The sequence below is a fragment of the Ursus maritimus genome, unplaced genomic scaffold (genome assembly GCF_017311325.1).
Source record: "Ursus maritimus isolate PB19 unplaced genomic scaffold, ASM1731132v1 scaffold_9, whole genome shotgun sequence".
NCBI lineage: Eukaryota > Metazoa > Chordata > Mammalia > Carnivora > Ursidae > Ursus > Ursus maritimus.
In genome coordinates, this window is record NW_024427107.1 from 43,223,573 (window position 1) to 43,249,548 (window position 25,976).

General features: G+C 42.4%; 1 protein-coding gene across 1 annotated transcript in view; it reads left to right on the forward strand.

The window, feature by feature from the left end:
- Positions 1 to 80: 80 nt before the first annotated feature.
- Positions 81 to 25,976, forward strand: part of POP1 (POP1 homolog, ribonuclease P/MRP subunit) — a 31,627-nt gene continuing 5,731 nt past the window's right edge. Inside the window, exons 1-13 of the mRNA XM_008689198.2 lie at positions 81 to 189; positions 4,847 to 4,990; positions 6,967 to 7,131; positions 8,103 to 8,278; positions 9,754 to 10,002; positions 11,719 to 11,806; positions 12,227 to 12,414; positions 13,274 to 13,530; positions 13,660 to 13,753; positions 15,984 to 16,095; positions 16,666 to 16,785; positions 22,006 to 22,121; positions 24,232 to 24,423. Coding sequence (XP_008687420.2) covers positions 4,849 to 4,990; positions 6,967 to 7,131; positions 8,103 to 8,278; positions 9,754 to 10,002; positions 11,719 to 11,806; positions 12,227 to 12,414; positions 13,274 to 13,530; positions 13,660 to 13,753; positions 15,984 to 16,095; positions 16,666 to 16,785; positions 22,006 to 22,121; positions 24,232 to 24,423 — 1,899 coding nt within the window. The 5' untranslated portion in view covers positions 81 to 189; positions 4,847 to 4,848. The remainder of the gene's footprint in view (positions 190 to 4,846; positions 4,991 to 6,966; positions 7,132 to 8,102; positions 8,279 to 9,753; positions 10,003 to 11,718; positions 11,807 to 12,226; positions 12,415 to 13,273; positions 13,531 to 13,659; positions 13,754 to 15,983; positions 16,096 to 16,665; positions 16,786 to 22,005; positions 22,122 to 24,231; positions 24,424 to 25,976) is intronic.

The window sequence follows — 25,976 nt, forward strand, 5'->3', positions numbered from 1 at the left end:
AGCGAGTTCGCTCAGTATTCTGGGAGTTGTAGTCTCAGCCCGGTTCCCGGCCACGTGGAGGCCGCGACTGCACTGGCGCATGCGCCCTGCAGATTGCTCGCCGCGCACGTCTCCACGGAGTAGACTGTCGCAGAGCCTTGTCATTCTGACCCGGGGAGCCCTGGATTCCTCCCTCAAAGCTTCTGGCAGGTAGGTCGTGAGGGGCCGGTGTGCCCCAGGGTCCGCGAGTTTTGGGGGAGTCTGCGATGGCTCCCCGCCCCGCGCCCGCGCACCGGCCCGGCTCTCCTCCCAGTCTTCCTTCGCTCAGACCCCGCTGCCCTCTTCTTCCCTGGCAGCCTGCGCCTGGGCCCCGCTCGCCGCTCCGCGCCTCCTTCGGCCCCTGAGCTCGAGTCCCCTGCGTTTGTCATTTCCCCGTATTGTCCTGCCGGGCGGACGCCGTCCTCGGAATGGGCTGCGCCCCGGTCCTGCCAGGCACTCTGAAGGAATGAGTTGGGTCATTAAGGGGACCACGCTGAGGTCTGGGCGTCGTCCACCTTCCGTGCCTCCCATGTTGCCATTCATGAGTGCTCCTCCAGCTTTACAAGGTCTCCACGCATTCCGCTTAGATCTGAACCAAGCCCTCGGCATCTGATTCCAAAAAGGAAGATAGGCCGGGCTCTTGGCAGATACAGTCATGCCGTGTCAGAAGGCGTGGTACTTGGCCAAATATTTCTTACTCTGTTAATAAATGCATTGTAAGCACGCTTCACTCCATTTATGCGTGCAGGTTTACATTCAACAAATATATAATGAGCCCTACCTTGTGCAAGGCACATTGCTCGGTGCTGGAGGGACAACAGTGAAAAAGACAGGTAAGATTCCTGTCCTGCCCTGGTTCTAAAACGTAATGTAAGAAAATCCTCATCATTCCTTCTCATTTGTCCTACATACTGCGAAGGTTTGGTTTTCCTACTTCCTGCTCAAGGGCTTCAGAGCTTTTCCATTGGTTTGGGGCTTCAAGCATAGAATAAAATAGAAATTCCAGTCTGGTTTCCCTGGCCTACTCAGCTTTATCCCCTCCTACTGTCACATCCCACTCAAGTCATCCAGAGTCCTCACTCCTGAAATCACACAGAAGATTCCTGAGTACTCTTTCTTCGCTACCCAAATTCCAACCAACTGAAATGCTATTTTCTCATTGACTTTTCCTGTGGATCCACATTTTCCCTTCTTATTCGGTTTCCTATTGTGCTATACTGCAAAATTTAGTCTTTTCATGGGTGTACTCTTGTTGTCTAATTGTTTTGTGTTTTAAAAATAGTGAATAGAGTCAGACTGCCTGGTTTGACTCGCGGCACACTTACAATCTTATTGGCCTTGGTCAGGTTATGTTACCTCTCTCTGCTTCAGTTTCTTCATTTATAAAATGGAGGTAGTACTGGTACCTCCCTCATAGCGTCTTGAGAATTGAAAGAGTAAGGCATGTAGAACAGAGCTTGACACATAAAGTTCTTCATAAATGTTAGCTGTTTAGAACAACCGAACTCTTTAAGGAAAGAGGCCACAACCTTATGCTACTTTTGTATACACACAGCCCAAAACTAATAAACATAGGATACCAAAAGGTTGTTAAATTTGATTAAACTGGACAATCAGGAGATGCTTTTTATTACAAAATAATTCACCATATGATTCTTTAAATAAGGAGCTCTCTTGGGGCATTACAAATAATTTAACTTGTGTAAAATATTTCTTGTGAAACAAGATACCTGTATTCTTTTTTTTTTATATAAGATTTTATTTATTTATTTATTTGAGAGAGAGAGCACGCATGCATGCGTGTAAGTGGGGGGGGTGGAGCAGAGGGAAAGGGACAAACAGACTCCACACTGAGCATGGAGCCAGATGAGGGGCTTGATCCCACGGCCCTGAGATCATGACCTGAGCTGAAACCAAGAGTCGGACACTTAACCAACTAAGCCACCCAGGTGCCCCAAGATACTTGTATTCTTAAGGCAAATTTTATATCAAGTCTAAATCACCAACTTTTTAGATCTGGAAGAAATCAGAGATCGTCTGGTTAATTCCCAGGTTGTCAAACTGGAGTCCATTATAAAGGGGTGTATCTGGTCAACCAGGTGATAGTAAGCTGTGTGAGAAAACATAATATGTCCGATTTATTTAAAGATTTTGGGGAAAACACATTTATAAAGCTTGGCACATATTTAGTGCTCGTTAAAGCTAAATGAGTAAACGTGGAAACACATAAACTGAATAATATACTGAAACTCACCCGATTTTTCAGGGAAGACTTCAGATTTCTTCTGGAAACTATTTTTAAGTAAAATCTTCAGACGGATATAGTCTATATTCATTCTCTTCTGCTGTTAGAACTGTTTGAGGACCACTGCTAGTTCAATCCACTAATTTTTTAGTCTGGTATCAAAGTTTACATCGGTCCCCAAGTCCCAGCCTGCTCCTGGCCTGTTTTCGTGCTGAGCGGACCAGGGTTCCCAGGTCGTGCTCTGTCTTGCTGGGTAAGTTCTGATTCAAGTAGATAATAGTAGGTGAACTGAATTGTTTTGTAAGACCATTCTCGATGGTTCTTAATGCAAACTGATCTGAACCATGTCATTCACTAGCCGACGGGTTCTGCAGAACTTTACTTACTTCCTATATATCTTTTAAATTTGAAAAATGTTTTTGGGTGTACATGTAATTGTCTTTCATTTGGGTGAAAGCAGAATGGAATGAGAAAGTGAAATGACATAATCTCTGTTATTTCAGTCTGGCGCCCTGTGACCTGCTCAGTTTTCTCTCTCCTCTGGGTGAGAATAATAGCTACCATAAATCAAGCCCTTAGTTTTTGCAAAGCACCGTGCTCCAAGTGTTATGTTCATTACCTTATTCTCACAGCAGCTTGTGACCATTCCCATTCATAGAGGAGGGGACTGAGGCTCAAAGAGGGAAGGTAACTTTCCTACGATTATGTAACTAAAAAGTGTTAAGGAAGGTATTTGATCCAGATCTTTCTAACTCCAGGGGAAGGGTTCTTAAATACTACACAACACTGGTTACTCTTAATTTTGAATGAAGCCCTGCATTGGGAAAGAGGGAAGTGAGTGGGTGGTAGTTAATTCAGTGGCATTCAGTAGAAGTGGTGCAACTCTTGAGGTGGCAGTCTGTTAGTTTTTGCAGGTGTTTTTGGTTGGCATAACGAGTGGGGTAACACTGCTGGCACCTGTCGGGCAGGGCGCAGGGATGTCAGACATCCTGCAGTGTGCAGGAAAGCCCCACAATAGCCCAATACCTGTTTTACATAAAAGCACAAAATATCAGTTACATGGTTTTAATATACACTGAATCTTCCAGGAATGCAATGAATCAAAACAAGATTGTTCTCCTTCCCCCTCTCCTGCTTTTGCTACTTTACCAAGGGGTGTTCGCTAGCTCGGAAAACTATGTCACCAGTGGCCTTGCTGCCTTCTCTTTGAGGCACAGGTACAACCCACCTGTATTTCTTTGCCTCTGTAGCTGTTGCATTTGTGGTAATTCTATGTGTGGGTACCGGTAAAGACTGTATTAAAACACTGAAACGCTTTGAGAACAGCTTGGCCCTGCTACTCTGAGCTGCTTCCTTCCTTCGCACAGACCTCTTCAGATTTCCCTACAGTCAGTGAGAGGCGAGGGAATGACTGCGGCATGGGGGCCACTCCAGGCCTCTTCTCCAGCTTTGCAGTGCCTGTACTAGGCCTGTGTTGTGGTGCCTTACCCCGGAGTCCAGAATGTCTCCCTACTACCTAACGTCACCCAGTAGTGGTGAAATACTTACATACAGAAAGTACGCGTTCTTTTATTAAAATTACTTTTTAGTTCTCCTTTACATAATAGTTAGGGCACATATTATAGGGTGTATATTGGTAAAAGTTATGTGTCTAGTAGGTTATGTTATTAATGAATTTTATTTCAAAATAGAAAACAGGGGTTTCAAACCATTCAGAAAAAAAAGGGGGATGGGCCACCCGGGTGGTTCAGTCAGTTGAAGCATCCGACTCTTGATTTCGGCTCAGGTTCTGAACTGGGTCATGAGATCAAGCCCGGAGTCGGACTCCACGCGCAGCAGGGAGTCTGTCCAAGACTCTCTCTCCCTCTCTCTGCCTATTTCCCCCTGCTCTTTCTCTCTCTCAAATAAATAAATAAATCTAAAAAAAGAAAAAAGGGGATGTTGAGTTTGAGAGTTGAGAACTACAGAGTAAATCCATCAGGCTCCCCCAGGGTTTTGTCCTTTATCCTTATTTTAAATTGAAATCTTTTGGCTGTTCTAAATTACAGGTACAGCTGGTCCGTCTCCATGGCGGAAATGAAAGCATCAGTAGTTTATGTTCAGTTTTTGTAGGGGTGTCGTATCAGAATAGTGTGCGCTGTATCTCATTGAGTGAGGTCGCTCTGGTTTCACCTGAGAATGTTTGCCACGGCAGAAGGATCTTTTCTCATACCTCATTTTTCATTCTTTCGATAGACTATGTAGTGTCAACATTGGCATATAATTGAATTACCTGGCAATGCATTCTGGAATATACTAATAACGGTCTCTTACACCAGTAGAATTCTTTTTTCCCTCTTGAATTGGGTTTTTGGTGTTAATACCATTCATGACTTCCTTAGAGATGGCCCTGCTGATGAATCTCTGCTGGAGATGAGTCCTGGGATCACATTTTGATATCATCAACCCACCTATAATAAATGAAGATTGGTTATATCGAAGAATCAAACTTTGAGTTACATGAATATTTATTTACTAGATGTATTTTTATTTTTTGTACGGAGGTTCCCTTTGCCTGTACTAAATTTATTACTTTCTTTCCAGAAATGTCTAATGCAAAAGAAAGAAAACATGCTAAGAAAATGAGAAACCAGCCCACTAATGTGACTTTATCTTCTGGCTTTGTGGCCGATAGGGGCACAAAGTACCATAATGGAGGTGGGAGAGCTTTCCAAGCTCAAAAACAAGGTAAGATACACACAGTACTCTCTCCACTCTGGATCAAAATGCTTTTGTCAGCTCTTTTTTTTTTTCTTTTTCTTTGCAAGATTAAGCAGGGGGAGGGGCAGAAGAAGATGAAGAAGCAAAGCAGACTCTCCTCTGAGCAGGGAGCCCGACTTGGGGCTGGATCCCAGGACCCTGGGATCATGACCTGAGCCGAAGGCAGACGCTTAACTGACAGAGCCACCCAGGCGCCCCTTGTCAGCTCTTCTTGATAGTTATTATTTAAATAGTAAATGACCTGCATTAAAAACAGGTACAGTTGACCCTCATTATTCACACATTTTGTATTCGCAAATTCATCTAGTCACTAAGTTGATTTGTAACCCCCAGCTTAATACTCATGGTACTTTGGTGGTCATTCGTGGACTTGCGAAGAGATGGACAAAATTTGAGTCACCCCATGTGGACGTTCTTAGCTGAGGTTCCCAGCTCCCTTCTTGCTTCGGCTTTCTTACAGAGATGACCAGAGTGGGGAGGCTGTAGCGGGGCGGCGCAGCAGGGCCCAGGGAGCTCCCTCTCTGAATGGGGACGGAGTGCTCGTGGTGGGCAGCCTCAGGCGGATCACTTAGCACTTCTGACTCTCTTTTTTCCTTTGTAAGTAAGGGAAACAATGTACCAGGATGAGTTGTTTTTATGATGTGAGATTGCAATCAGTGTGCTATGTTTGTGTGTATATATATATTTCCTCTAGGAACAGTGGTTCAGTATTTTGCTAATTCAGTGTTCTTTGTGACTTTATGGTGCATAACTACTGGGAATAAGAATTGGCTGTATGTATCTTAGAGCGGGTATATTCTATCTCTATCTTAACACAGTTACTATTAAATTACACTATTTTAGGGACACCTGCGTGGCTCAACCAGCGTCTGCCTTCAGCTCAGGTCATGATCCCAGGGTCTTGGGATCGAGTTCCACATCAGGTTCCTTGCTTATCCGGCAGCCTGCTTCTCCCTCTGCCTGCTGCTTCCCCTGGTTGTGCTCACGCCCTCTCTCTCTGACAAATAAATAAATTAAATCTTTAAAAAAAAATTACAGTATTTTATTCCCTAAAAGAAGCACAGTGTGTTTATTGTATCTGTATTTAGCTCGTGTGCTGATTTTAGAACCTTAGAAGGTGATACGAAGGTAATAGTTATTCATTGGGTAACAATAGAAAATGCCAGTTTGGGAAGACAGCAAGCAGGTGACCAAGAACTTTTGGGGGACACTTTAAAGAAGAGTGTGCTTTGGATCTGATTAAGTAAGTTTTAGACTCATATTTGTAAGATTTAGATTTGGATCCGACAGTCGAGGCCTACCATGCCATGTAATAAGCCTTCACACACACTATCTCATTTAAATCTCCCAGTGACAAACTTTGTAACATGTTTCATGCTTTACAGGGGCTTAATAATTAACACTATGATGGAAATAAGCTGGAACACCATAAAATCCTCTACTGATCTCTGCCTCCATTTGCAGACAGGGATTCGATGTTACCTTAAAGTCAGTGGTTTTAACGCCCAGACATTTGTATAGAGACTTGGCTTTTATTTCTTTCTTTAATTTAGCACAGGCACCCAACGTGAGTGTGCCAGAGAATTATAATGAAAGATTGAATATACAAAATCATGTAAATTGTAGCATTTAAGGGAGCTTAGATTTAAAATCTGTTTTGTACTATTTGGAGAAAAGGTCCCTTTATCAGTTACATGCAAGGTTAATTTGTCATGCTGACAAGATTAGCCAGTGTGCTGCCTGCTAGCAATGTCATCTTGGGCATATCTGAGGTTCCCTCCTCTTTAAAGGGAAGATAGTCTCCTTATAGGGTCGTTGTAGGATTAGAAATGTGATTAGTGTTACCACCCAGGGAATGGTGTTCTTCACTGTAATCCAGATCCCTGGTAAGGCTGACCTATTTCTTCTTGTGTTTTTTGTTTTTTTTTTTTTAAATAAACTAGAGCATTTTCCTGGAACTTCACGACAGCGGCAAACCAAAACGACCCATTCCCTAATTGATCCTGATGTGAAGGAACAGTCTTCCTCTAAAATAATGTTTAAAAAAAAGGGAGGATGGAAAGCAGGTCCTGAGGGCACGTCTCAGGAGATTCCCAAGTATATAACTGGTAGGTGTTTGTGAAGAAGTGAAGTTTGGTTATACGATGAGCTCTCTGTTTCTAATGCAGCCAGATTTCCAGTGCTGTCTGTCTTGGCCCTGCCTCCCCGTCTCTCTCCTTTCCTCCTCTCCTTCCACATTGGGCCCTTCTCACTTCCAGCCTGGACTTTGGCTGTAGCTTCCTTGAACCTGATTGCTCTCCTCTCTGCAGTTTCTTTTTTCTTCTTTTTCATGTTCTTAAAAAGTCCGTATCTGTGAACTGGTCCCTTTTGTCCTAAAATCTTCTTTGCCCTTCCCCCACCTCTTTTTTAAAATCTCAAATGCCATCTACACTCCTCACACATTCTCCAAAGATGAAACCAAATTTAACACACCCTGAGGGTAACTAATACCTTTAAATACCTGTCTCTAGGCCTTTTCAGACCTTGTCTTCAGTCACCCCTGCTATCCCATAACCCTATATTCTTTAGGTGTGCCTTTGGGGACAAAATTTCTCCAGCTTAAATTTTTCCAGCTGTTTGTTTACACTTACAAAAAAATTCTGTTTTTCTGTAAGGAAAACTAGTAACAGCTATGGGTACGTATTTGGAAAAAGCAGAAAATATTAAAGAAAAAAATCCTTGAAGTCACAACCATTATTAAAATCTTGCTTTTTCTTTGTTTTCTTGTGTGATTGTTACACTTAAAAATGGTTGTGATTATATCACACACAGGCCTCTGTTTGAAGAAATTCTTTGTAAACTTGCTTTTAAACTTTTTTTCTGGTTAGAAAAATAACACTGAATCCTTGTAGAAAACGGAAGTAAAAACAGAATAGTTTCATAATCTTATCATACAGAAATAACCAGCCTTGGTATTAATCTAATTCGGATGGTGGGTGGGTTGTAAACTCATGTACTTCCAATCTGTCTTCCTTCTGAGATCTACCAGAAGTATGGGTTCAAGACTTGTTTTTAATGATGGTGCTGTTTTTGTCAACAGCTTCCACTTTTGCTCAAGCCCGAGCCGCTGAAATCAGTGCCATGTTGAAAGCAGTGACCCAGACATCTTCTAACTCGCTGGTGTTCCAGACCCTGCCCCGGCACATGAGGCGGAGAGCCATGAGCCACAATGTCAAGCGCCTTCCCAGACGGTTGCAGGAGACTGCCCGGAAGGAGGTAGGAGCTTCACTCAGTGTCGGTGTTTAAGTTAGTAGTTCTGGAAGGAAATTGGAGAGTGTTAACCTAACAGAATTAAAATGAAAACCAAAGCAACATGCTCATCTTGAATATTTTTTTGGTTTAATCATGACTCCCCCCTACTCTCTTTGCTTATTAGCAGGCAGTTGGATGTTACACATAGTGTTTGGCTTTTTTTTTTTTTTTAATATTTTATTTATTTATTTATTTGTCAGAGAGAGAGAGAGAGAGCACAAGCAGGGGGAGTGGCAAGCAGAGGGAGAAGCAGGCTCCCCGCTGAGCAAGGAGCCCGATGTGGGACTCGATCCGGGGACCCTGGGATCATGACCTGAGCTGAAGGCAGATGCTTAACCGACTGAGCCCCCCCAGGCATCCCTTGCACGTAGTGTTTGGACACCCTTTCTTTCTTTTTTCTTTTTTCCCCTACTTCCTTTTTTTAAATTAGTTTTGAAAGCCCTTTCTTTTAATGGCATTAAATAGTTGACGTTCTCCTGCCAATATTTAAAATACAATCCTGACCTTGCCACATAAGCGATTTTAACTCTGCATTTTGGGGGTGTGGCCAGCTGGAAGTTGGAAGGTTAAGGAAAAAAAAAGCAGCATCGATGCGTAGTATTTGCCTTTTGACTTTTTCAGCATTGAAAATTTGAAACTTGGATTTAATTTTTGTTTAAGTCTAGTTGTTTTTGGCTTCACCAAAATCCTTGGCTTGGGCATTCTCCGATTGTCTAAGCTACCCATGTCTTTGCTAGTTGACTTAAAAGCTCTTCATGGAGTGCCTTCTGTGTACTGATACTGCTCTGGTGGTGGGATTAGCGCTCGTCAACACAGAGTCTTTGTGCTTAGGGGCCCGCAGACTAAGGGGGAAGAGTGTTTGGGTTTTGTTTTTCTTTCCACAAAAGTTTTGCTCAGCTGTGGAGGAGATGAAGAGCGAAAACTGAACAGGAATTTTGTGCTTTCTAGATGTAATGTAATGTTTGTTTCCCAGTGATCAGGTTTGGCATTTGTCTCTCAGGACCTAACCAACATGAAATGTGTAGGTTTTCCTCGCTTTACGTTTTTCATCCTATGTTTTGGGTTTAGTTCTAATCTCAGAGGTTAAAAAACCATTAAAACCAATAACAAAAAATCTAGCATCTGATTTATTTTCTTGCTCTCCAGTATGAATAGCCACAGTAAGCTTGTGTTTTATAAATATTCCAATCCTCATAGTCCATGAAGCTTGCCCAGTTAGTAAGCGACAGGACTGTGCTTCCTCTCTAAGTCTGCCTGTCTCTGAAATCTTCCCTGTTGCCTCCCCTTCTGCTCTTCCATTGGAGAGAGAACCAAGTTAAAAAAATTAAGCACACTGATGGAGTCCACTTAATCTAACGCTAGCTGTTTGAATTCCTCACATGTAACTTTGTTTGGAGACAGTTACAAACTAGGATCTGCCTCTCTTCTTGAAACCACAGGCCGAGAAAGCAGTCCATCAGAAAAAAGAACATTCAAAGAATAAATGCCATAAAGCTCGAAGATGTCACAAAAACCGGGTGCTAGAATTCAACCGTAGACAAAAGAAGAACATATGGTTAGAAACTCACATCTGGCACGCCAAACGGTTTCACATGGTCAAGAAGTGGGGCTACTGTCTTGGGGAGAGGCCGACGCTGAAGAGCCACAGAGCCTGCTACCGAGCCATGACAAACCGTTGCCTCCTTCAGGTCTGTTTTCCCAGCTGGTTTTCTTTTTCTGTTCTTTTAGACAAAATGGAAGTGATGTCTGGGCTCAGCCTGGAGGGGTAAGACAATGGGAGAGTTGGGGAAGCAGAGGAAGGCAGGTGAGAGGGAAGAATGGAAATAAATTCTGTGTGATAAAGACGAAGAGAGTGAGCTCGAGGATCACATGAAGGTGAGGTTAGTTCGCGAGAAATAAGTAGGAACCAGGTCCTGCAGGGTCTTGGTGGTCATGTTCGAGATTTCTTCAGCATTGATTCATTTAGAAGTCATTCATCCACAACAAATGTTTGTGTGCCCTTAGCTGTGTTCAAAATGCTGTCGTAGATGTTTATGATTCAGTGGGATGCTAGGAAGTTTGTTTTAAGTTCTTTGAGAGGACAGTTTGCTTTAGAGCCTGGTAATAGTATTTATCTTGGCCCTCTCCCCTCCCCCAATTGCTAAATCAATTGCTTTCTCTCTTCCAGTACATACTTAGAAATTTGCTCTTTGCAGAGGGTCTTTCAATGGCAGGATGACCTTGGCCAGATTTTTTTGTTTTTGTTTTTAACTTTTTTATCTGAGTATAGTTGACACACAATGTTACATTAGTCACAGGTATACAACATAATGAGTCAACTTTTCTATATGTTATGCCATGCTCCCCAAAGCATAGCTACCATCTGTCACCACACAACGCTATTACAGTATCATTGGCTGTGTTCCCTATGCTGTGCCTTTTATCCCCATGACCTGTTCATTCCAGACCTGGAAGCCGTGGCCAAGTTTTAAAAGCCACTGATATTAATATTCTCTGATACCAAGATCTTGAGAGCAACATAGCAGAGTAATCAATATAACAACCTTTAAAAAAATGGTGGTAAAATGTACATAACATCAAATTTTACCACTTTAATTATTTTCTTTTTTAAGATTTTGTTTTTAAGTAATCTCTACAGTCAGCGTGGGGCTTGAACTTAGCACCCTGAGATCAGGAGTTGCACGCTCTATGGAGTGAGGCAGCTGGGCACCCCCTTTAATTATTTTTAAGTGCGCAGTTCTGTGGCATTAACTGTGGTCACGTTGTTGTTTAACTGTTATTAGCTTGCATCTCCAGATCTTTTTCATCTTCCCAAACTGAAACTATCTCCATTAAACAGTAACTCCCCATTGCCCACTCTCTTGCTCCCAGAAACCGCCATTCTACTTTCTTTCTCTAGGGATTTGACCATTGCAGATGCCTCATATAAGTAGAATCACATAATACTTATCCTTTGAGGCTGGCTTATTTCACTTAACATAATGTCATCAAGGTTCAGCCATGTTGTATCATGTGTTGGAATTCCCCTCATTTTTGAGGCTGAATAGTACTCCATTGTATGTGATACCCCATCTTGTTTATCTGTTTATCCAACAACGGACATTTGGGTTGCTCCCAGCAAGCTCTGAGCCAGCCAGACGTGCTCACAGATTTTCTTTCTGAAAAGGACACAGTAACTTAACACTTGAAATGAAAATTCATTTTGATTTTTCTCTAGATTGGTTTAAGAGTATTTGCTAACGTCCTAGGAATAGACAGGTTTCAGATTTTGACTTATGAAACGATAGCTTTGGCAATTTGGTCTGTGTCTTGGACCTGTAGAAGTTTTTCTGATGTGGCTTTTGGCTACTCACAGTTTTCCCTCATGTCACTCCCTAAGTAATTATGTCTCTCCCTTTGTGCAGGATTTATCCTACTACTGTTGTTTGGAGTTGAAGGGCAAAGAGGAAGAAATACTGAAGGCCCTTTCTCCGATGTGTAGCATAGATACAGGTAAACGTGTTTCGAAGCCGAGTGCTGTTTTAGTCTTTGTGTATTTATTCATGTCACGAGCAAGTAAGCGTTTTGGAGTTTAAACATATATCAAAATCCATGAGACAGTTCTCGTTCCAGGGAGTGTGTTAGTGTTGGGGAAGATGGGGTGGTTTCGGATCATTTCCAACAGTGTCAGGTGTAAAGGGAGAGAGCTGGTGTTCTGGTGGAGGGAGTTCAGTCGGGCAGAAGCTCAAACCTCATTAAATCATTCGGTCGCTGTTTCTTTGAGAACTTACTGTGTGCCAGGCTTTGTGCAGGGATCAAAAGCAGCACCTCATCCCTCATGCAGACAGACAGCAAGTAGCAGGACGGTGACTGGGCGGTAACACGGCCATCTCAGCACCGGAGATCGTAGAATTTTGTCTTTGTTTATGCCAGGACTGACGTTCGCGGCCGTTCACTGCCTGTCTGGGAAGCGCCAAGGTAGTGTCATGCTTTATCGGGCAAACAGATACCCTCAAGAGATGCTGGGGCCTGTCACGTTTATTTGGAAGTCTGAGGGGACCCCCGGCCACACTTCAGAGAGCAGGCAGCTGTGGATCTGGCTTCATCCATCGCTTAAGCAGGTAGAATCCGTGAAATTCTCTCCTTGCCACTCTGTCACCGCACTCTTAATTACCATGGGAATCAATGCTTTGGGAATTTAAGTAGTATAAAAGTTGGGCTGATTGCTGGTATTGGAATATAGGGAAGACTGTGATGTGAATATGAAATGAAGCAATCCTGACCTTTCACTTTTTAGTAAGCCATAAGGGAAAGTAGAGATGAAAACCCACCGGATTATGCAGTGGCTTTTGGTCAAGTGCTCCACCAGGCCTGAATTCACTGGTATCTAGGTGCTTGTCAGAGTCTCTTTGAGGATGAGAAGCTGTTTTGAGTAATTCTGATGATTTTTAACCTCTCTTATTCATTGATTTTTTCGGGTCTATTCACTGCTTTTATATGGTAGGCTGGAAATGTTCTCTTTAATCTCGTTTTCAAAAAAATGTTAATTGTTCAGAATAGTCGTGTTGTTTTCATTAGTCTTTCACACTTAGGTTTTCTGTTTGTTTGGTTTTTTAAAATTTATTTAAAGATTTTATTTATTTATTTGACACAGAGAGAGAGTGCACAAGGAGGGGGAGCAGTGGAGGGAGAGGGAGAAGCAGACTCCCCGCTGGGCTCAGTTGGGGGCTCGATCCCAGGGCCCTAGGGTCATGACCTGATCCGTAGGCAGATGCNNNNGAACCGACTGGCCACCCAGGCGCCCCGACTCCGAGGAGTTTTTTTTGTTTCAAGTGCCATGCACTGTTTAGAAGCGCCAAAAAAGCTTTTTGATGATGATGAATTTCATTTAATTTGTAAAGGGATAAAGATGTGAATTTTTTAAAGGGAGTAAAAAATAATATGAACTAAACCACTTGAAGTGTTTCAATATTTCCTTAGGATGTTTTAGAGGAGCTCAAAGCAGTGTGCCAGTGTGTGGAACCCCTTAAATCAACAGTCTGCACCCCCAGCCCCCTGCCGACAACATCGGAAGAAAAAAGCCAAACTGAACTGCCTGATGAGAAAATTGGCAAGAAAAGAAAACGGAAAGATGATGGAGAAAGTGCTCAACCCGTTAAAAAAGTTATCGGTGACGGAACTAGAGATCCCCATCAACCATCTTCTTGGATCTGTCCAGCCACAGGCATTGTAATCAGGTACAGGCTGAATTTGCCCCGAACCCACTGAACCATTTTAGTGAAGACTTGCTCTGTTTTCACCAGTGGCTCAGACACTGTGTCTGTTAAGATGGAAGTTTCCATCTTAAGACCTTTTCTGTCTTTCAGTGATTTGACGATGGAGGTGAACAGGCTGCGGTTGATCGGTCCACTTTCCCACTCTGTCCTGACTGAGGCGCTAAAAGCCGCTTCTGTCCACACCGTAAGCATCAGTGTGACTGTGGTGCTTTATTCATGTCCTTCTTCGCAAATTGGTGAAACCTAACATACCTCGGTAGCATTTTGGGCCATGGCCTATAACTGTTTATTCCTCTGCCTACGCTTATTATCAAATACTTGGTCATCTTTCACTTCTAGAAGAACAGATCTAAGCGAATCTAATAAGTAAACTGACTTGTTCTTATTTAAATGCAGAGAATCCATGTAGTTTTTGAGTTTTATGAGTTTTGTAGGTAACAGAGAGCCCCTAAAATCACTGAAAGTGTGTGCAGTTCGTTTGTACTTGTGTGGTGCACATTTTCCGGGGCTAGTTCTAAGGGTCTGTGATCCCTAAAAGGTTCAGAGCCACATGTCTAGTGCGGCACTTTCCAATAGAACTTTCTGCAAGGGTGATAATCTTCTGTGGAGCCCAGTGTGGTAGCCATTAGCCACATGTAGCTCTTGAGCCCTGGAAATGTGGCCAGTGTGACTGAGGAACTGAATTTGTACCTTCATGTAATTGTAATTCACTAGAAATTAAATAGAAATCGCTCTCCGTGGCTGGTGTCTACCGAATCGACCACGCAGGTCTAGGAGGAGAGACGAGGTCAGGAATCAGACACTCCGGGTTCAGATTCGGTTGGTTTCCCTGTGTGAGTGCAGCTAACCCTTCCGTGCCAGTGCCTCTCACAGATTTCACATGGTCAAGTAAGATGTTCAGTCAGAACAGGTTTTGGGCTGTTAGAAGAAAGAGACTTTCTTCTGTCTCTCGCTCTGTTGCTTCCACACCGGCCTCAGCCACCGTGTCTCTTGCCTGCACACCAAAGCAGCTGCCTCACTTCCTCTGCTGTTCCTTCTTTTCACTCCATCCTCCACGTAGGAAACAGAATTCCCTTTTAACGGTTGATTCACATCATGTCATTTCCCGATGGAAAGCTTTTGCATAGCTTCTTACTGTGTTTGTGGTGAAATCCACAGTCCTTCACGTGACTGCACGCTCCTGTGGCTTCCTGCCTCCCTGGCTCGCTCTCTCCACACCTGCAGCTCAGCCGTGCTGGCCTTCTGTCCGGTCTCCGCTCCCTTAGAGCCTTCACACCTGCTTTTTCCCCACCTGGCTGAACGTTCCGCCCCAGCCCCCTCTCTGCTTGGCTAAACCTTCCTTATTCTTCAGACTTCAGCCTCCATATCATTTCCCTCTGGAATCCCCTCCTGACCCCCAAGTTAAATGATATAAATTGCATTATATTTCATTGCATTTTGCACAGTTTCTCCGTTTATATGTCTAGATTCGCTTGTGTACTTATGCGACGTTGACATTGAACTTGGTGACGGCAAGGACTCCGTGCTTGGCACAGAGTAGGGGCTCCACTCTAGCTAATCAGTTGCTCAGGGAGGATTTGAACCTAAGAAGTTTGGTTCCAGAGCCTGTACTTGAAACCAAGAAGCTATGCTACCTGAGTTTCTGTGAGGAAAGTAGCCCATATGTTAACGGGTTGCTTCTTTAGACTCTGTAGGAACACGTCCTACTTCACTGAACTCCAGTGTGAATCATGGCTGTAGGTTCTCTCTCTTGGTGTATGAGGTACTGGCACTGAGGTGCTTTTTTGTTTTCTATTTGTTTTTGTTTTAAGTTTTTATTTTTTTATTCGTTTAAGTAATCTCTATGCCAACATGGGGCTCGAGCGCGTGACCCCGAGATCAAGAGTTGCACTCTCTTCTGACTGAGCCCGCCAGGCACCCCTGTGGTGCTTTTTGAAACCTTGCTCAATTCCTTGTTCTATCTGGGAAAAATATAAGTAAAATACTTGTGTATCTTATTTGAACTTTCTAGGAATAATGTAATTGTAAGATATCCTTTTGCCGAAGATTTCTTCAAACAGTATCGGTTTGGTTTTTCTTTGGTGGGGAAGGTCTTATTGCTTAAATTGGTATGAAGTTGGCAGTAGTGGGAGAGGAGCAAGGAGCAGGCCTGTTTTGTCGGTAGTGTGCTGAGAGAAGAACGCAGGTGTGAAGTAGCTTAGTTAGCCTCTCTGGAAACCTCGGGTGTGGTTTTTAGTGTGTGAAATCCTGAGAGAAGTGTAATGCTATGTCCTTGCCTCTAATTAGGAGAGTAGTTAGGCTGGTGTGAATTACTGTGTTAAATATGGTGGCAGTTGCCCACGTATCTCAACCATTACAAAATGGTCAGGTCTGATTCATTATTTGTCTGGTGAATAGGAGTTGTTATTTTTCAGGAGGGAGAGGACACAGAGAAGACACCTCACCACTGGTGGACTGAAACCTGTAAGAATCCTGATAGCGTTTCCCTTCATCACAGACAAGAAGCCATTTTTGAGTTGTTGGGAGGTATTCAGAGGGAATACTGACTGGGTGGTTTGGGGAAGAAGGGAGGAGTGCGAAGTGGGTTAAAAGAGTGTTTTACAGTTGGGCTAACTACACGGAGCAGTGCTTTTTAACTTGTAACTCCTTGTCATAAATATGGCAAGAGAACACGGAAGAGGGGTGCCTGACTCAGCGAACACAGGAAACTCTGTTTGAGTTTACGTTAGCATTCCGAATAACTGGCATTCTGATATGATAGGTAAACACGTAGACCAGGTACTAAACTAAGGTCTACACTGCCTGTACACAATTACGTTTGTGTGTGAAGCTGTTGTAGTTATCGCTGATGGAAGTATACGTGTTCGTGTCGTAAAATAATCCGTTATGTTAATTTAATGTTTTTGGTAGGAAACGTTACTCTTTATGAATGTTAATTTACTCTCCAGAAGTATTAATGGGACAAAAGAGGAATGTATGTTTTTTACTAGGGAGCCCAGGAAGAAATTTTTATTAAAAAATTTGAAGATACAAGCAAATATATATGTATTGTGAATGACTTTGTGAAAGGTTTGTTTTTTGTTGTTGTTGTTAAAGGAATAACATCACCAGCAGAAATTCCAGCCGGGAGTATTTTGGGATTGACAGTTGGGGATCCTCGAATAAATTTGCCTCAAAAGAGGTCCAAAGTTTTGCCCAATCCAGAAAAATGCCAAGGTAAAGTTTCTAGAACACCCCTGGTTTTCCTTACAATTTTGAGTAGTTTAGTCCCATGAGGAGAGTTCTGACCCCTCTGTATTAACTTCATCTGTAAAAAGTTAGGATGATCTTTACTGGCCTCCCTTTCAAGGTAGTTACGACCCAAGGAGATGGTGTATATGGAAGTATCTTTTAGCCGTGAGGCATATAGCCTGATCCTTATGTTCATTTTTTCCCCCTGAGTTCTTTATTTTTAGTATCTGGTAAAACCTGTCTTTCTGCCAACTGGGTTTTCTGAAAATGCCTGACATTTCAGAATTTTAATTGTGAGGAAGGGATCTGCACCCGCAGCTGGTCTTGTGCTCATTGGAAGCCTCTGTCTGACCATACAGATGATCCAGGTTCGAATCCTGGCAAGGCCATCCCAGGTGCTGAAGGGTAAGATGCCTTGGTTTAGACTCAGTAGAGTGGCCTGTGGGAGGTTGTTGGGCGGGGGTGGCATCGGAGGGTGGGCAGGAGCCTGCTAAAATTTTAGTCTGATCTGGGATTTGCAACAATGGTGGTAATACCGCATCGTGTTTACTGTCATTTGGACACTATTAATTGGAAGAATCATTAAAATTACCTTCTGAATTTTGAGAGGAAAGATATAGGTGTGCGTAGTAATAACTCCAGATTTTGTTTTTTACCTCCACGTGTAGTTAATAGCTTATTAAAGGAGCAACAAATTAGTCTGTCAGAACCTTCCATGAAAGGTGGGTCGGATGAGAGAGGGGTTAGTTAATTATGGAACCTCAGACATTACTCAGTGAGTTGTTGCCTCTTTTCTTTTTTAATGGCGTTGTTGTCTGGTGCAACCCTAAAAGTTGCGTGTCGACTAAGCATTAAACGTGCACTGTCATAATTGGCTTAAAGCTGTAGTTTAAACTCCACTTCCTTTCCCTCGCTGCTTCAGATCTTTTTTTGGAATGAGGCAGTTATGTATTAAATCCTTTTTAAGGCTGTTATCTTAATATGAATCAGTTCCAGGAAAATTAAAGCCTACCTTGAAACACATGACTCAATTTCTCTGAACGCCTCCCGTCTTGGTAGTCATCGTGGTATTTTATTAAAACCTGTCTTAGGGACTTTCATTGAAGAGGCATTGGTACGTGCGCTACATAAAGAAGTAAACTTTCTTGAGTTAGGATTAGACCAGTATTACTAACAAATGCAACACACCATCTAGGATGATAATTTATTTTTATTTTATTTTTTTTTATTTTTTAAAGATTTTATTTATTTATTTGACAGAGATAGAGACAGCCAGCGAGAGAGGGAACACAAGCAGGGGGAGTGGGAGAGGAAGAAGCAGGCTCCTAGCGGAAGAGCCTGATGTGGGGCTCGATCCCATAACGCTGAGATCACGCCCTGAGCTGAAGGCAGACGCTTAACCGATGTGCCACCCAGGCGCCCCTAGGATGATAATTTAAAACTGAAGTTAGAAATATACTTTGATGAGGTGGGTCAGTTGATAAAAAGGTTAATCCTTGGAAGAATCTCCATGTCCTGATGATCGAAAACTCAATTCTCTGATATACTTCCACTTTCTCTTTCTGTATCTGAAGTCATTCTCTGCCTGTTTTGATTTGGACAAACCAGACCAACTTTGGTGTTACTTAAACCGTAAAGAAGGGTTTGCCTGATTTGGAGAACAAACCATCTTCTTATGTGTACTGGGAATTAGAGGACTCTGAAAAGACTGTGATATTGCGATATAATAAGAAATACGTATTTTGGTCTTTGTGCAGATGCCCCTTTCCTGGCATATAGCTCCTAAAATCCTTGTAATTCCGTAAGTGATAACAGCCTTAAAGGCTAAAGGAGAGTGTTTTCTTATTCATTAAAGCCCCTTTCAGTCTCACCTTTTATGTTAATGAGGTGGGAAGTCTCTAAGGATGGTGGGCTGGGGATGGGGCACGGAAACCAACCACAAAGTTAGAGGGTTGGAACTTTCTTGGCCCTTCTACCCCTGCCCCACCCAGACCTGCTTCTGGGAGGGGGAGAGGGGTTAGAGATTGAGTCTGATTCAGTGGGCAGTGATTTAATCAATCATGCCTACTTGATTATGCCTCTGGAAAAATCTTACACAATTGGGGCTTGGAGAACTTCCAGTCTGCTGAACACCTGGAGGTATTGGGAGGGTGAGTCCAAAGAGGGCAAGAGCCTCATTCCCTCATACCTTTGGCTGTTTCTGAGCTAAATCTTTTCATTTAAAAAAAGAAAACAATAGTAATGGAGTAAGAAAACTGTTTTCTTGAATTCTGGGAGTCATTCTAGCAAATTACTGAATTTGAGGAGGGGGTCATGGGTGAGACCAATTTCTAGCCAGCTGGTCAGAAGTAGAGGAGACCACCAGGGACTCCAACTGGCATTTGAAGAAGGGGCAGTCTTGTGGGACTGAGCCCTGAACCTGTGCGATCTGACAGCATCTCCGGGTAGGTGGTGTCAGAATTGATGTGAATTGTAGGACCCCCAGCTGGTGTTGCAGAATTGCTTGGTCTGGGGAAAACGGCTGCACATTTGAGTGTCAGAAGTATTGGGAGGAGAGTAGCAAGGGTGTAGAGAAGGAAATCGTCTTTCAGTGAAGAGCCTGAAGTAATGATGCATATTTTCAGATGCTTTGGAAAAGTTTTCTTGATTATTTGATCCTTGAATAATGTGTTCTTGCAAATCTTTTCAACTTAACAGCATTTCACTATGTAAGTAACTGGTTTTCCATGTGAGATTTTAAAATATAATTCCTGTTGTACTGTTATTTTAGGATTTATTCTCCTTAGCATCTGTTGGTTTGCTTTGATAGGTAGTTTTAACTCGTCTTTGTCATCTGAGATGAATTTGCTTTAGAAAATGCTTTACTTGTGCTCATGGGCTCTTTGTGGTCTTTCTCCTTATGCACTCTTTGATAGTGTGTACCCCAAACACAGGGAGAACCAAGTTCCCTTTAGAGTGATAGGTGAGAGATTATCCCTTCAGAGCCCTGAGCTGCAGGTGACTTTATGAAATGTGCAGTTATTGGCCATTTTGCACCGACTTCTCTGTTTCTGCTCTTGGGAGAAGCAGCCCTCATAGCTTCAGCTGGTCTCCTTGAACTGTTCTGCATGTTTAATTTAACATAGAGTGAATTTGAAGCCTAACTTTGGTTTATTTGATTGCCAAATGAGGAAAACTTTAATTTCCTTTGCTTCTCTTACTAAGAAAGTTTTGATTTCAAGTTTGGTCATCTTCAAATACATTTAAGAAAGGAGAAAAAAGCTAATTCCTTCCACCTCTAAGTTATTCTGCAGTTACGTAGTTAATAAGAAGGCTTTTGCCCGGGTATGAAAGAAAATACCCTTTATTTGAGTCTTGGGCAAAGGATTTAGAATTACATTCAGAATGAGTAGTCATTCTCTGCCCACTTAGGTATATGCTGACTCAGCTGGTAATATTCTTTTTCCCTCCGTACTAGACTCTTGACCTAAAAGGGCCTTTCCCTTTGCCTTCAGACATACTCTGTTTTGTTTTAAATAGACTTTATATTTTAGAATAGTTTTAGGTTCACCGCAAAATTGAGTGGAAGGAATAGAAAGTTCCTGTATTCCCCTGCCCCCACATATGCACAGCGTCCATGAAGCTGCACTGACATAGTTTCCATTAGGGTTCACTCTTGGTGTTGAATATTCTGTGGGATTTGACAAATTTATAACAACATGAATCCATTATTGTAGTATCATAAAGTAGTTTCACTGCCCTAAAAATCTGTGCTCTGCCTATTCATCTCTCTCTCCCAGCCCTTGATCTTTTCACTGTCTTCCTAGTTTTGTTTTCTAGAATGTCATCTCATTGGAATCATACAGTATGTAACCTTTTCAGATTATCATCTTTCACTTTGTAGTAAGCATTTAAACTTCCTCCATGTCTTCTCACGGCTTGGTAGCTCATTTCTTTTTAACACTGAATGAGACTCCATTGTCTGGCTGTCCTACCTACTTTGTTTCATCTATTTATTTATTATTATTTTTTTAGAATATTTGGGGACGAAGTTGTCTTTCCTGTGCCTTTACATCCTCCGCATGAGCCTGGTCTTTTGTAGAGTCCCATTTCTGTCACTCAGATCGTTGGCAGCACTCCACAGGAAAGCAGTTCTGGGTGGACAGAGGCTGTTTGAAACGGAGGCTGTTTGCTCCTAGACAGGCTGTGGGAACTTTCACAGCACACAGCCCTGGTACGAGATGCTGTTGGTTATTATCTCCATGAGGGACAGCAGCGGACTAGAAGCAGTTTCCACTTGAAGGAGCTTTTATCTCAGATCTTTTCATCAATGTAACATTCTCTATCTTTGTTCTCCCCTGAAATCTGTCACATTAAAGACCCCGTCGCTTCCAACTTATTTTTTTTCCAGCCATCAGACCCATGCAGGTATGTGCCTTTGAGTGTGACCTTTCTATGTAGGCAGTCTCGACGTTAGCCAAAACTCGTGGATTGTCTTTCTTTTTTTCTTTCTTTTAATTTTTCAGTGCAACAAAATACGTTTGGAAGATTTCTNCCCCCCCCCCCCCCCCAGTATTTCAATGACTTCATGTAGGAAATGTCTTCTAGCCATAGAGATGTTTATAATTGAAAAAAGTTTCTTCTTTTTTCCCACTAGAGTACTTTCTGGCATGGTGTAGTTTATTTAAAGGGATGAAAATATACTCATCTTAAAGGAATAAGAAAAACATGTTGTACAGAAGGAATAAACATTCAGTTCAATGAAAAAGGATTATAAAGAGACTTGAAATAATAGAGTAGAAGAAGCTGATATCTGTTGACTCGCAACAGTTGGGCCAAGAATGATGTAAAGAGCCCTGAAACCAATAGTTAAAATATGGCTTGTACTGTCTTAGCACGTTATAAAGAAATTGTTCACCTGTGCAGTGGTTCCTAGAATCTTAAGTGTGGGATTAGGCAGTTATTTAGAGGTAGCTGAATGTGATATTTGTATCGTATACACTAAAAGTAAATGCCCGAAAATTAAGCTTAGGAGGTCTTTGCCGTTTTGCAGATTTCGAAACCAGCTATAGGAATAACTTAATTTCTAGTCAAGGAAATTCTTCTAGAGAAGTTAAGTGAGCACCTACATATTTTCTTGTAACAGAAGGTCCGCTGGCAATGTTTAGAGTTTGACTTCATTGATCTAAAGGATGAAGTTTGAAGGCTCTTTCTTTTCCCTCTTAGATAATGAGAATGTTAGACAGCTGCTTCTGGAGGGTGTGCCTGTGGACTGTGCGCATAGCTTTCTTTGGAACCAAGCAATCTGTAAGAGTGTCACAGAGAATAAAATCTCGGATCAGGTAACTAATGGCGTAAGGATTATTGGTCGAGTCCTGAAGACAGGTTGAAATTCCTCACTCTAGATGCTGTAAAAGTTATTTCATCCTTATAGAATCCCGTGGACTTCCTTATATTTTCAATTTATTGATCCCTTACTTAGGGTTTTTTTTGTTGTTCTTTGAGAAGAATCATCTCTAGAAAAAGTTATAACAAAGACTTTTCATTTAAAATGATAATTCCATGGTTTAAATATGTGTTTTTCTTTTATTGTTTTCTTTTTCCCTTAAATGTTCTATCTTTAATTGCACCATGATTGAGCTCCTGCCAGGACCAGGGACCAGAGTAGATGATGGGACAGAAGGCTAGGCTATGTTCGAGGAAGTACAGGGTCAAAGGACGCCCGGGGAAGGGGTACCAAGCCCAGACTAGGGAAATTGGGGAAAGCTTCCTGGGTGGAGGAGCTGGTATTTGAGCTGACTCTTAGATGGGTGGACAGAATTAAACCAAACTTGTTGGGGTCCAGGAGCCAAGGTTGCCACAAAGAAAAGGGTTGCTGGAAGTGAGACCAGCATGTGCAAGGGCCCAGGTGATGTGTTCAGGAATCTCTAAGTGGGTCAGTAGCTTGGAGTTGGGAGTGGGGCAGGAGATGAAGAAATAAATAAGGGTCAGAGCACAAGAGACCTTGAGGCATTTTAAGCAGAGGGGAGGGCAGAGGACATAGTGTGCCATTGAAGGTTTTAAGCTGGGCCATGACATGATCAGATTTCACTCTGGCAGCACTGTGGAAGGTGGATTAGACCGGGAATGGGGGTGGGAGTGGAGGGTGGAGGAGCTGGAGAGAGGACTTGTGGTTGGCTGGCCTTAAAAGAGACCCTGGAAATAGTCCTTAATTGAGGACATGATGGGGGCCTGAATTGAGGCTGTGTGGCTGGAGTGGAGGGGCTGGGGTTGAAGACATACTCCTGAAGGTAAATCTGACAAGACATAGTAGTTGATTGGATGGTGGGAAGCAGGAAAGGGGGAGACTTGTAGATTAGCTCCGAACAGTCTAGCATGGATTCAGTACCCCAGGTACTGAGATCCAGAGCCTGATTTATCACTGCTGTATTCCCAAGTTCTAGAAGCGTGTTTGTCACATAAAATGTACTGAGTACATAAAAGGTACTCAGCAAACATTTGAGTGGATGAGTAAACATTTGAATGAAGAGCAAATATGTGAGTGGGTGAATGAGTGAGTGAGTTCCCCAGCTCGGTGGGGAACACAGGAGGAGAGTGGATGCAGTCGGAAAGATGAATTCAATCTTGGATAAACTGAGTTGGAAGGTCCTCAGGACTTGGCCCGAGTAGATGCCCAGCAGACAGGTTTTGATTCCGGGAGGAAAAGTCAGGGCTAAGGAGACAGATACTTTGGAATTACCACCATGTAGAGATGGTAGTGGACACTCAACCAGAGGTGAAAAAGGAGAAGCAGGACTTGGTCATGCTTGAGGACCATCCGTGAGGTAACCAGGTGGACTTGGCCATGTGGCGGTGGTCTCCTGTGTAGTCTCTCCCGTGAGGGCTAGGCTTCTCTCCTGCCTCTTCATCTCTTTTAACAGCCAGCAAGACAAGTCTGAGAGGCTGTCGTTCACCACTCCCTACAGTCCACATAACAAATAATTGGTAGCTTTTCTTTTAAATCTTTAAGGCCTGGTGAGAAGATTTCTCAAGAGCCCCAGTGTTTTCCCAGTTGCCCCTCTTTGAGAAGTTGCTTATTGTTTGTACCCTTTTTTTTTTTTTTTAACCTCCTGACTACAGATCTTAACCAAGGTAAATGTAGGGACTGCACATCAAAATATAAAACTAATCCCGATATAAGAGATGAGCAGAATGGATGTAGATGGTTATATAACTGAATCATCTGGTATATTACAGCTCAAATTAAAGATAATTTGGCATTTCTAGCGAAGCACTTGTGTAGAGGAAAATCACTGTAGGAGGAATATCATGTATTTCAAATGGCTTCCCTTTATTTATTGAGAACATTTTCTTCTTGTTTTTTGAAAGAGCGTTTAACTTACTAAAGCTNAGCCAGTAGAATGTTCCAGAAAATTAGGGTTGTTTGTCTTCAATTATTTTCTTCCTCTTCAGGATTTAAACCGGAAGAGAAGTGAATTGCTGGTGCCCGGGTCACAGCTTGTTCTAGGTCCCCAGGAATCCAAGATACCCATCCTTTTGATTCAGCAGCCAGGAAAGGTGACCGGTGATGACCGACGTGGCTGGGGAAGTGGCTGGGACGTCCTGCTCCCAAAGGGCTGGAGCATGGCTTTCTGGATTCCGTTTGTGAGTTCTTTTTCCGTTACCACTATACAGTGTGTAAAATACATTCCTAGTCAATTCTGAGTGCTGAAATTGTTCCAGACTTCGTGCCCAACTTAGAAATCGAGTGCTGTTTTTCCTACCCTTAGAGCTATAATTCTGATACAAGATACTTCAGAACGTCCCCAGAGCCAGGTTGTCATTAATAAGAGTTGGGCTGACATAGTGTGAATTTTTGAGATTTTGAAAGTGTCCTGATTTTTGAATAGTAATGGCAACTACTATTGAGGTAGTTTTTTGTTTTGTTTTGTGTGTGTGTGTGTGTTTTACTCAAAATAATTTGTTATATTTTAAAAGCAGTTTTCGTAATTTTCTAATTTTTATAGATGTGTAGAATACATTTTTTATTTTTTGAGTGCTGAACATGTATTCCTATAACTGCAGCTAAAAATTTTATTAAAATCCAATGTGTTTTTTTCTTCTCAATAGTTTAAATATTACTTTGAGCTAGAGAGTATAAAAGACAGGTAAGACTGTTAGATTCACACAGGTAATTAATTTTAGCGATTTTGCCTAGTACAAGAAACATTCGGTTAATCATGTAAGAATGGGACTATTTCGGGGCACTAGAGTGGCTCAGTTGGTTAAACATCTGCCTTCGGCTCAGGTCATGATCTCAGGGTCCTGGGATCGAGTCCTGCATCAGGCTCCCTGCTCACCGGGGAGCCTGCTTCTCCCTCTCTCTCTGCCACTTCCCCTGCTTGTGCTCTCTCTCTCTCTGTCAAATAAATAAAATCTTAATAATAATAATAATAATAATGGGAATATTTCTAAATAATTCTAATTTTTAAATTATGAACTGTTTCAACGTACAAAAAAGTATAGATACTGATGTAATGAATACCTGTGTACCCTTCACGCACCATCCAGCTTAAGAAATAAAACATTACAGGGGCGCCTGGGTGGCTCAGTCATTAAGGGTCTGCCTTCGGCTCAGGGCGTGATCCTGGAGTCCTGGGATCGAGCCCCGCATCAGGCTTCTCCGCTGGGAGCCTGCTTCTTCCTTCCACTCCCCCTGCCTGTGTTCCCTCTCTTGCTGGCTGTCTCTCTCTCTGTCAAATAAATAAATAAAATCTTTAAAAAACAAAACAAAACAACAAAACAAGAAATAAAACATTACAGATTTATTGGAAGCACTCTCTCTCTCCAGTTCTATTTCCCATCCTTCTAAAAGAATCACTATTCCTGTTTTCGGTGTCTGTTACTACCTTGCCTATTTTTATAGCTTTATTAAGTGTGCTGTTTTCCCAAACAAAAGTACTATATTTGACATGTTTTTAAACTTTATATACCTCACCATACATATGCTTTTGCAACTTACTGTATTCATTCAACATTGAGATTTTTCCATGTTGATTGGTGAAGCTCTGTTTCCTCGTTTTTGCTATCGTATGACCCGTCGTAGGATTCTCCCACACTTACCCATCCTCTTTTTGATGGGCATTTATGTTGTTTCCCATTTTCTCCATACAAACATTAAGCACTAATTTTACTGTTAGTTGCTACGTTAATAGGAT